Source organism: Mauremys mutica, chromosome 13 (assembly GCF_020497125.1).
Source record: "Mauremys mutica isolate MM-2020 ecotype Southern chromosome 13, ASM2049712v1, whole genome shotgun sequence".
Lineage (NCBI taxonomy): Eukaryota > Metazoa > Chordata > Testudines > Geoemydidae > Mauremys > Mauremys mutica.
The window spans coordinates 11,200,138-11,212,348 of record NC_059084.1 but is presented as its reverse complement, the minus strand read 5'-3'; the positions used below and the strand labels follow the sequence as shown (position 1 = coordinate 11,212,348).

General features: G+C 46.7%; 1 protein-coding gene across 2 annotated transcripts; it reads right to left on the bottom strand.

Moving 5' to 3' along the window:
* Window positions 1-265: 265 nt before the first annotated feature.
* Window positions 266-11,698, bottom strand: ANKRD60 (ankyrin repeat domain 60). Of its 2 annotated transcripts, none has more exons than XM_044986368.1 (5): window positions 11,319-11,698; window positions 10,028-10,158; window positions 7,789-7,954; window positions 3,824-4,128; window positions 266-431 (listed from the first exon to the last, which is right to left on the bottom strand). In XM_044986368.1, the coding sequence occupies exons 1-5, from the start codon at window positions 11,602-11,604 to the stop codon at window positions 402-404; spliced, it is 918 nt and encodes a 305-aa protein (XP_044842303.1). In that variant the 5' UTR covers window positions 11,605-11,698; the 3' UTR covers window positions 266-401. The 2 variants fall into 2 exon arrangements, with proteins under 2 accessions (XP_044842303.1, XP_044842304.1); XM_044986369.1 differs by having other exon boundaries at window positions 10,028-10,155.
* Window positions 11,699-12,211: the final 513 nt, after the last annotated feature.

Below are 12,211 nucleotides of genomic sequence, written 5' to 3'. Positions count from 1 at the left end.
GTATTAAACAACAGAGTGAACAGAGAAAGGTTTCCAGAAAACCATCTCACTTCCTACTAAAATAATTTTTTTGTTTCTAAGAGCAGAACATTGCTAAACACTTACTTTGGAGCCCTTGCATTGTTGAAATCTATTCTCAGATTGTTAGATTTAGGCTTGGTTGGTGTAAGCAATATGGAATGTTTACCAGAATGAAGGTAGTTACTCCCATGTACAAATTATGCACCCAATGTTTTAAACATCTGAACCTTCATTTACTGTTTCACGAGAGCAACAATACAGGAAGCTATGTGAACTTATCACATAGCATTTTCAGAGGCACATATGTCAGTTATGTCCAGAAAGTCAATGGGAGCTGGCCACCTTTGAAAGTCTCCCCCAAACTCAGCATATGTTCTTTTTTACAATAGACAGGAACAATAAAAATATACCTGAATCAGAAATGAAGGAAGGAAAAAAGTGAGTTGTTTTTCCCCCAATCTGAATGGCAAACAATATTACACCAACAGTGTGTCTGCTTCCTTAAACATCAAAGTCTTCTCTGGTATTTCAAATGTAATACTAAGGATGTCTTGGCATCCAAATTACTGGAATAAATTGCCTAGGGAGGTTGTGGAATCTCCATCATTGGAGATTTTTAAGAGCAGGTTGGACAAACACCTGTCAGGAATGGTTTAGAGATAATACTTAGTCCTGCCATGAGTGCAGGGGACAGGACTAGATGACCTCTCGAGGTCCCTTCCAGACCTAGAGTCTATGAAAACACAGGCTTTACTAATAATCCTGTTTCTAAATAGGAGTGTGACCTATTGTATCATTATGTCTGATCCCAGAGTGCCCTCTGCTGTGAATTTTAAGAATGATCACCTAATTCTGTATCATGCAATTTCTGTTGTACAACTTTTATTAATAGGATTGAAAAAAAAACCTGGAGTTTTTCCTTGAAGTTGAAACACATTTTAAATGTGGGGGGAGGGAAAACTGTTTATAAAGTAAAACTGAGCTGATGTAGTTGCATTCAGTTGCATTGGAAATTGGAAGTACATCTCTCAGCTGTATAATAAGCTCTGTTTCTCTATGCATCTGTCCACCCACAGTGTGATCACCCCGGGACAGAATGAGTGTGAAAGAGCGCGAGATCGTATCACCATAGTGTGTCTACAGCACAGTAATGCTGCTTTGTTCTCTCACACTGCCTTTTACCCACAGCTTTTTAAAGCACCTTATAAACATGGATTATTTAAGCCTCACAGAGTCTTGTGAAGTAGGTAAGAATTAGTATCCCTGTTTTACAGATGGGATGAGTATGGTAGAGAAAGGTTAAGGGCCTGATGTTTAGAGGGAATGAGCGGGCACAACAGACTCTGAAGTTGATGAAATGTGCTCGAGCTCAGTGTCTTTGAGAAATCAGACTGTAGGGGTAGGAGCCACAGAAGTGCTAAGGCCCCTAACCCCCAGACTTGGGCATCTAAGTCCCAGTTTTGGGTTCCCTGTGAACCACAAAACTCCCGCCAAACCCTGTAGGCACCTAAAGATGCACCGGGTATGTCACTGCTGCAATAAAAGACCCGGCACAGCCACAGATGGCCCAGGCTCACAGGGCTTGGGCTGTGGAACTAGAAAATAGCAGCATAGATGTTCGGGGTTGGGCTGGAGCTCAGGCTCTGAGACCCTACAAACCGGGAGGGTTTCAGAGCCCAGCCTCCAGCCCAAACATCTACACTTTTATTTTGTAGCCCCATAGCCTGAGTCAGCTGAGACTCGGTGTCATAGGTTTTTTTTATCACAGTGTGGACAAACCCTCAGTGCCTACGTTTGCAATGTAAAAAGTTACCCAGGCACCTATGTTTCTGCCTCTGAGCATGCAGACTGCTGCCTCACTTCATGCATCTGGATGACTAAGCCCCGGAGCGATCCATGAATCAGGGAAAGACAGACATTTAGTCACCTAACTTGCGTGCAGGACCGATCCAGTAGGCTGCCTTCTGAGCACACCTACCAGATCAAGCCCCATTCAAAATCCAGAGGAGGAGGTGGGGCTAGCACCACCACCTTGAAACTGCTAGACCAGTGGTTAGAGGACTCACCTGGGAGGTGGGAGACCCAGGTTCAACTGCTCCCGCTCTCACCTCCCAGGAGGGTGCTCTAACAGCTGAGATATGTGATGTTCTGTTGTGGGGCAGGCCAGGGGCTCCCTCCATTGTTCCACTGTGGATAAATAATGAACAAGTGATTGGAGCAGGGGGGCTGAACCCAGGGTAGTTCAGTATTTAGCCATAGTGAACAGTCACTGGGCCAGAAAGAGAGTGCCTCTGCTGCCTGCAGCGGAGGGTTCCCTAATTCTGGTACAGGGAGCCAAGACACCCAACTCGGCTTTGTGGATCACATGTTGTTTCTGTGATTTACTATGTGCCTACAAGTTAGGGTGATGATGATGCTTAGAGTTGCAATATCCCAGTCCCTTCATGGATCCCACCCCAAATAACTTGGCAAGGACATGCAGTAAAATCCGTGGCAGAGCTGGGATCAAACTCTGGAGTCAACTCAAAGTCCAACACTACAGCCACAATCCCACCCACAGAGGACCTTAGTCCTGCACAAACATTAGCGTCTTACAGGTGCTCCTGATTCACATGTTGCTTTGAGAGCAATGATCCATAACAGTCCACCATTGTCCATCACATTTTGGATATGCTCATTTCATCTCTGCATAAAAACACCTAGATGTTGACTCTGAAACCCACTCGTGCTATTTAAATTGGAAATTTTTGTGCTTTCCCGTTAGCAAATTAAGAAAACATTGGCTGGACACAAGGAACTGAGACTGAATCACTTTGTTCCCATTTATAAAGCGCCCTGGGTATGCATAGAGCCTACCAAGCAAACAGGCAGTGAGCCAGTTTTTCAGAAGTGCTCAGCTCTCACTGAAAACCGTGGCTGTTGCCTAATCAGAAGCTGCTAGGTCTGGAGCTCTTTGGTGACCCTGAAGGGCAGATTTTCAATGCGAGCTACTGGGGGATGAACGCTTTTGAAAATCTGCCCCTCATTTAGGTGCCTAAATGGGAGCAGAGCTCTTGAAAGATCTGGCAGTGGGTCCTTGAAAAATTAAAGTGGGATTTTCTTAATGCATCCAAGTTGGGTGCCCAGCACCTCTTGAAAGTCAATGGGAGTTGGGTATGTCATTCCCTCAGATGCTTTTGAAAACCCTCCTCCAGACCTAATTGTTTAAAAAGCTGGGGAACCAATGGCCTGCCTAATTTCCATGCACAATTAGCCTGATTGCACCTGCCAGTGACCATAATTAGCTACTTGCCTGCACATCTGATTTACATACAGTCATGGGAATAGAAACCCCCCATGTCTGAGTAAAGCACGCCTTAAGTGACCGGCCAGACATTACATCGAAATTCGTCAGGAAAACGGGGTTAATAACCTAGAAGTCCTAATTCCTAGCCCTCTGATCTACTCACTAGACAACACTGTCACAACCTAGTGCCAACCATCAGAAAATTACCCCAACACAGAGCATTCCAAGGTGAGTTCACAGGCAGGTCGGAGCTCTCGCTACTAAGTGTATTAATTAAATGGCTGAAATGGCTATGTAACAATTTTCCAGATCCCTATAACCTACAAATTACGAGTGTGTCTGGGAGCTGTGCTGTCAAGCCTTCTGTCATCAAGGCTGCAGCATCACCAACACAAGAGTTCATTTAGTATCTGAACCACACAGATTTCCCCCTCCCCCCAATATTTAACGGGTGGCTTTCTGGGAGAATTATTGACTGTCCCCTGAAACTGGCCAGCACGAAATAAATTAACCCACGTGTGTTTTAGCACGTGACTGAGGCCTGTGTGTCCTGGAATCCAGCCTCTGCTGTAAGCTCCGACTTGGTGAGGGTGACGTGGTGCCAGTCGCTCTCTGCTGCCACTGGAAACGGAACAGTCTGCGTTCGCTTTGCTTCTGGCCCCAGAGGCGGGCTAGGCTCACTGCACTTTGTCCCTCATTGTCTGAGTCAGAAGTTTGTGCCCCCCAGCTAAGGAGCAGATCAATGCAGTCATATCGGCCCATGACAGTGGCAGCATGAAGAGCAGTCCTCCCCAGTGGTGTTTTAGCATGCAAATCTGCACCTGCAGAGAAGATAATGCACATTCAGAACCCAATAAGCAAGAAGAGGAGAGTGCACGTCCCTTAGCATGTTCAAGGCAGGTGAAAATTAAATCCTCCTTAAGAAAGGAATTTGAATAAATCACCCTTATTTAAATTAACAAATATCTACAGGCCAAATGCTCTCTCTGCCTTGGTTCTGAGTAGCATCATGTCTGAGAACTGATATACACCTGTTCTGTTCAGAGCACCAGAGTCTGCCCAGGCCTCATGTAGGGCACATGAAGAATTATTATTTAACCAGATTTTTTTCTAGAGCTCCTGATGGCTGATCAAATCGTTACAAGGATGATAATCAGGAAGGGAACAGTCATTTTTATCAAGGTTGGGTGTGAGAACCTTGGACCAGAAGAGCATTGCTGGATCCTTTTCCTCACCTCTTAGCAACTCCTCAGTAAGACATGTCAGTGATGATAAAGAAACGTCCTTCCATTTAGGGGCTTCAGGTGACATGAGTTAACCACTCACGCTTTGTTCTTGTGTTGCATGGGTTCACAGCCTGAATAGGTGCAGCTGAGGCCATGTTATAAAAACATCAGGGGATGCTCTTCAGTGCCATTTGTTAACACTCTAGGTTAAACTGTATTAATGTCTTCTTAATGTCAAGAACCACATTTTCCCAACTGAATCAATGTATCATTTATAAGATTCATGACAGTAAAATATGTAAGGCAAATGTTTAATGGTAGGCACAAATTCCCACACTCTACTGGACATGTGCAGAATCCTGCACTTAGGACGGAAGAATCCCATGCACTGCTACAGGCTGGGGACCAACTGGCTAAGCAGCAGTTTTGCAGAAAAGGACCTGGGGATTACAGTGGACAAGAAGCTGGATGAGTCAACAGTGTGCCCTTGCTGCCAAGAAGGCTAACGGCATATTGGGCTGCAGTAGTAGGAGCACTGCCAGAAGATCGAGGGAAGTGATTATTCCCCTCTATTCGGCACTGGTGAGGCCACATATGGAATATTGCATCCAGTTTTGGGCCCCCCACTACAGAAAGGATGTGGACAAATTGGAAAGAGTCCAGAGGAGGGCAATGAAAATGATTAGGGGGCTGGGGCACATGACTTATGAGGAGAGGCTGAAGGAACTGGGCTTGTTTAGTCTTCAGAAAAGAAGAGTGAGGGGGGATTTGATAGCAGCCTTCAACTACCTGAAGGGGGGGCTCCAAAGAGGATGGAGTTAGGTTGTTCTCAGTGGTGGCAGATGACAGAACAAGGAGCAATAGTCTCAAGCTGCAGTGGGGGAGGTCTAGGTCGGATATTAGGAAAAACTTTTTCACTCGGAGGGTGGTGAAGCACTGGAATGGGTTACTTAGGGAGGTGGTGGAATCTCCATCCTTAGAGGTTTTTAAGGCCTGGCTTGACAAAGCCCTGGCTGGGATGATTTAGTTGGGATTGGTGTTGCTTTGAGCAAGATGTTGGACTAGATGACCTCCTGAGGTCTCTTCCAACCCTAAGCTTCTATGATTCCATGTAGTTCCTAGCCTGACTTCAGTGGTGGGGTCAAGTATTTATTGAGGTTTAAAGCAATAGACTTCAGGATCTGAGCACAGCTGTTAACAATGGAGACTGCCTCGCCAGAAGCAAAACAGTGATGGCGTAATACTCATGCAGAACAGATGGGCAAGTGTAGGGGTTGGATCACAGTGCACACTGGCAGCTGAAGTAGAAAGGCTCATAGTGCTGGCATACAGCCTGCAAACCCCAGTGAAGCCAATAGAAAGGATCCCATTTTTTTCCCCAATGCACTTTGGATCAGACTCCTAGTGTCACATAAAGATATAATAAAATACAAAAACGGTGTTTGACTGGCCCGGCGTTTGCTCAGCATGGAAACAGCCTGAGACGAAACATCTGGCTTTTCAAAGCACATGGCGGAGTGTGTGATTTCCCATACATTGATTGCCTGTGGGCAAGACAAGCAAGGCTAGGTTTAGTATGGGGGTGGAAACAGCTAAATAGTCTTGAGGAGCCAGTCAATAGTTTCGGAGTCACCAGGGTTCACATTAAGAGGATTCCAGGGAGCCCATCACAAAAAGAGCACATGTGCAGAATCTTCCACATGCCCTACAGAGGGCTGCCCTAGTTGGTCTTATTTTCATTGTCAATTTTCATAGGACCAGCCGGACGGTGAAGTTATATATGGGTTAGATCAGAGATGGGCAAAATTTTTGGCCCGAGGGCCACATCTGGGTATGGAAATTGTATGGCGGGCCATGAGTGCTCATGAAATTGGGGGTTAGGATGCGGGAGGGGGTGATGACTCCAGCTGGGGGTGTGGGCTCTGGTGTGGGACCAGAAATGAAGAGTTCAGGGTGCGGGAGGAGCCTCCAGGCTGGGGCAGGGGGTTGGGGTGCAGGGGGGAGGGTTCCGGCTGGGGGTGGGGTGCGGGCTCTGGGGTGGGGCTGGGGATGGGGATGAGGGGTTTGGGGTGCAGGAGGGTGCTTTGGGCTGTGACCGAGGGGTTCAGAGGGCAGGAGGGGGATCAGGGCTGGGGCAGGAGTTTGGGGCACAGGGCTGGGGCAGGAGTTTGGGGCACAGGGATCAGGGCTGGGGCAGGAGTTTGGGGCACAGTGCAGGCTCTGGGTGGCACTTATCTCAAGCAGCTCCCAGAAGCAGTGACATGTCCCCACTCCAGCTCCTATGTGGAGGCGCGGCCAGGCGGCTCTCCAGCCAGTGGGGGCTGCGGCGGTGGCGCTTGGGGCGAGGGCAGCATGCGGAGCCCCCCAGCTGTCCCTACGTGTAGGAGCCGGGGGGGAAATGTCACTGCTTCTGGGAACTGCATGAAATGGGGCAAGCAGTGCCAGAAAGGGGCAAGCCCCAGACCCCGCTCCCCGGCGGAAGCTCGAAGGCCGGTTTAAAACATCTGAAGGGCCGGATGCGGCCCAGGGGCCATAGTTTGCCCACTCCTGGGTTAGATGGTAGAAAAACAAATCACTTCTTTAGTCTCTATAGCAGATTCTCTAAAGAAAACTAAGGCGGGAGGGGAATACCAGATTTTAAGCAAATAATAACCATGTAAAGGTGCTGCAGACTGCAAATTTAACAGGTCCCAGCTGGGCACATGGCTGCTCCAGGCAGAGTATAAAAGGGAGGGGAAGGTGGGTCTAAAGGGAAGGGTATGTCTCTCCTTCTGGCTGCCAGCAGGGGAAAATCTCCGGGGATTATTGCCTAGTGGTTTTCAGTTGGTTTGCTTTTGTGTGTGACCAAGCAGGCCCTGAGGACAGGCCTTCAATGGATAATTCTGGGCGCTTTTCCCCTCCGCTTCCCTGGCTGGTGAAGCCACCCAAGAGCTGAAAGTGACTACAGGTGCTATGGGAATAAATATGATAAATAACGACAAAATTCTGAGGCTGAAGCTGAAGCCAGAAAAATCCAAATTGGAAATGAGATGCCCATTTTTAACCCTGAAGGTCATGAACTATAGGAACAGTTTACCAAGGGCTGGGGTGGATTCTTCCTCCCAACTGAATGCCTTTTGAAAAGTTGACTTGCGCTTGAACTAAATTGGGCATTTGGCTTGATTCAGGAATCACTGGGGAAAATTCTACCCCTGCCTTCTGCAGGAAGTCAGTCTAGAAGATCATAAGGACCCCTTAAAAATGAATGAATATTACCATTTTCCAGGAGAAATTCTACAGCTGCAGTGTGGCCTCTGTGGCTGGCAACGTACAATGCCACGAATGCTCGGTGTGCGATCCATTCCTTTTTCTCTTCTGGTCTCAGTAACTGTGAATTTGGAGTGCTGCATGTGGATCCCTTTGTAACTCCTAGACTCATTAGCTGGCAAAATAAATGAAAACATCACACAAATGCTGACCGATTATTCAATCAATCAATTCCAATATTAAAGGTGTGTAGATACCTATAAAGACTCAAACTACATGGTCTTACATTCTAAACTTAAACTGACCCTTGGCTAAGCAGCTGCCTGTGCATTGGAACCTGGGGGGATGGAGGGGCGGGGAAGAGGTGTGTGTCTCTAGAAGAGACTTTGGGTCTTCAGGTCGGTGGAATTATAATTACAGCTGATCAGAAAAGATTTTCCTCCCACACACCTCCATAGAAAGCTTTAGAGTTTTTTGGTGAAAAATCAAAAGCCAAAATATTTCAATTCTGAAACGCTGCCATGGTGCCTCATGGGAGTTGTAGTTTAGGTGCCTCATACTCCCATTCTCCTCAATAGGCTGGATTGCCTGGTCAGACTATATCTCCCATGATGCACCATCGTCATTCCTCTTGGTGAAGGGAGGTAACATATCATGGCACTCTCAGGGTCATTTAGTTGAAAACCCAATTTATGGTTGAAAAAAAAGTTTTAACAGGATTTTTTTTTACCAGCTAAAAGTATAATGCATACAATAATACACTGCATGTTTCATCTCAGAAGACACCATGGCAGTTCTGGCCCACTCCAATGTTGCCTGCCCAGCCAATACAGGATCAGTAGGAATTTTGGGTGCACAAGGAACATAGAATCAGGCCTTCAAACTTACATAGACACTATAACCAATTTCAGTTTACCTAACAGTGAAATACAGCCACCTCTGGCTCAAAACATAGCAGCTACTTACCAGTGCATTGCAACATTACACAACAGTGTAGGACAGGAAGTGAAGAACACCTCTGTATCCACGTCAAACAGTTGTGGAAATGTAGATGAGCACAATGTAATTAGCCAAGTTGGAATTTAGCCAAGATAACTGGGTAAAGAGCCCTCCTAACATGCCATGGGATATTTCATGACCACAGCTAGTCAGGACCTTGAATTTACAACACATGACCCTCTAATTCAGACCCTGGTTCAGTACTAATTCCAGAGAGAAGAATGCCATCTTCTGAATCACTGAAGACCATGTGTTCCACAGAGATCTCCCATCTCAGAACTGACCCAGCCAAAGCCTACTTAGCTAGTCAAAGATCACAACTCAAGAGTGTGTGGCCGCAGACCAATGGAACTCCCAGGACCTGTGGAGAAGATGCAGATTTTGCTACAATAGTCCCTCCCTTCCATTGATTTTGGAAGCTTCATGAGCTTTGAAGGAGTCCTTAGCCTATGGTCCTTACTCAGGAGCCAATGGATAAAGGACCACATGAGATGGGTTATATTCAAAGCTCTGCCGTTGACTCACATGACTTTGGGCAACTCACATATCCTGTGTGCCTCAGTTTCCCTAGCTATAACTGTGATAATAAAGGTTTACTCACCTTTTTAGAGCACTTGGAGATATATGGATGAAAAGTGCTATGTAAATACCAAGTATTATTATTATTGCTACCCACAGGAAAAGCATGGTGATAAAAGTGTCAGAAGAGAAGAGAGATTTAAAATAGTGGCAATTTGCAATGAGAGTAATAAAGACTCTCCCATGTGGCAGAATATTGATCAAACAGTAGTATGACCGTGGACAGGAAAAAGAATTGGGAAATACCACTACCAAAAATAAAGCCAAATTGTAGTGGCGACAAAAGGAAGTCCACTACAACTAAGGCCACAGCTTAACAAAACAAGCGGGCTGGCTGCTAAAGTGAACCAACTGCGTCAAAGATCTTCTCCCCTCCTTCCCAAAGCAGTTCATCCTCTTCAGATTCCCAGTTGTCCATAAACTTCCCTCAGAAATGGACGGACATATTGAAGTCCTGGAGTATTCCTGTGGTCAACCTTTCATTGGGTTTTACCACTAACAGGTGCTCAAGATCACCCCATTGGTTTTTGACATAGAACCCCATATATAGCCACCCCACTATTTGCTGCTCTCTGAAGATATTCATCTAGTACATGAATCTTTTAACAATCCCCCTTTTAGAGTGTTTGCACAAAGCCGACCTATCGTTTACAAAAGCCATGGAATCAACCTGGATAATATTTCCTTCAGCAGCAGCTGCCACGAGAAGCCCCCAGCCATCTTGTCGCCAGATGCGTATAGTAATTGTTCCGCCAGGGACAATATCATTGTACTTAAACGTAGACTCATCTGGCAGATCTACTGGAGGGAATGAAAAACAAGAAGTCAAGATAGCATTTGCAAAGAACTGGGTTATTAAGAGAGAAATGAATATGCATATCAACTGAAGAGATTCCCTCGCTACGAGACCATTAGATGGTGAAGATCATCCATTTGAAAATCTCTTGGTTTTTCTCTAGTAAACAGAACTGTGATCTGGCTTCGCTGTCGGCTCATTTATTGTTTGAGAAATAGGTCGCAAAAGCACCCAGATGCACCATCCAGGATCAAAGCCCTATTGTGCTAGTGCTGGGCAAACACAAACGCAAACACAGGCTCCCTGCCTGGAAAAGTTTATAATCTAAAGCCCTGATTCTGCAAAAAGCTCCACCTGAGTAGACCCATTTCAACACAGAGCTCATTGAAGGATCAGGGCCTAAGATGACACATAACATATGAAAAGTGGAATGGTGGGGGGAGGGTAAGAGGTAAAGAGGGATACAGTCAAAATATATACAGAGCATGTGTGTGTCACACACAACTGTTTGTTTTTTTATTCTAAAAACAAAGGGGTCGGGGAGAGGAGGAGCTGTTTGTTTTGAACTGGGTGTTAAGGTATAGGTGGGTTTTGAGGAGGAGATCCCTGACAAACATTTATATAAACTCTCCAAAAATAGGAAGTCGGGCAGCAAAACTAATTCTGGACAGTTATCACTGGGTTCTAAAGAGCAGCAGGGAAACGGACCAGAAATCATGTTAGTTTCACGGTGCTGCAGCTTGGCAAAGCTCTGAGCTGCCTTTCTGCAGACTCAAGAAGAGGGCCCTGCTTCAGTTTGCACTCTGTTCACTGTTCACACTGGAAGGGTTTCACCAAAGCCTTAAGCACTAGGCAATTTTAAAAAAAAGTGAAAGGTTAAATTCTGCCAAAATTGAGAACTCAGCCCTTGCATCCATCGGGGAAAGCCCCCAAGCAGCTATGGGTGAGTGGGGTTTCCAAGCCCTGCAGGGCATCCCAGGGCTGGAGGAGAGACTGCTAAGGGTTGAAGCAAGAGATGGGTTCCAGGAATGGAGCAGGAAAAAGGAACGGTCTTGGATCTTCGTCCAGGTACTAACGTCACTGGAATTGACAGGGGTGGTATTGGGGACACCAGATGTGGCAAGGAACCCAGACTGAAGCCCCCCAGGATGTTAGAAGTCCCCACCTTCATCCAGGTACTGGAGGCGTTGGAAATGCAGAGGGATACCAGTCAGCAGCTCCAGATGGTGCTTCAGCTTCAACACAGTCAAGTCGCTGTAGCACCCGGCTAATGGGAAAGTCTCACTAGTTTCAGCCAGATGGATTGTGATGCTGAAGAGCCGGTGGGGCAAGCTGCCACTCGGGACCACTTTGTGGCTCTTTCCCTGCTTGGAGCAGGAGTTGAACCAAAACACAGCACCACCTAAGGGTTGGGGTTGGACCTGGTGGCGGCCACTCCCTCTTCCTGCCATTAGGCCGTTGCTATTAAACACCCTCCAGGTGACGTTACCTGGGCAGCATTAGCATATCATAATACATCTGGGCAGCATGAAGGATGTGGCTTAGATGTACATCATACATGTGACATAATAGCTAGCTAGGCAGCTTAAGTATGATGTCGTGTTGCAATCACAGTGGCATGGGTGTGTCATCATAGCTCCTCTGAACTTACGTACCATCAGGGCACATGCAGTGTGATTAAAGGGGGGCCCATTTGCTCAGCCTCAGCCCCGCAACTGTCACCAATGGTGACGAGCTTTTAGTTGGCTGGAGGGCAGCCAGGGCAGGGGGGAGGGAGCGAGCCTGCTGGGAGCAGTAACTCAGCCAACTCTTTTCCTTCTTTCTGTACTAAGATGCTCGCTGGGGAGCAGGGTGAAGGCTGCATCTAAGGGTATGTCTACACTGGCAAGTTTCTGCACCACAAGTCATACCACTTTTATTAAAAAGCTGGAATTAAACCGCTGTTGCATGTCCACACTGTGCTCCTTGTGATGCTGGAGCGCATCCACATTAGCAGCTCTTGCAATGGCAAAGGCAGCAGTGTATTGTGGTAGCTATCCCACTGTGCAGCTGGCCGTA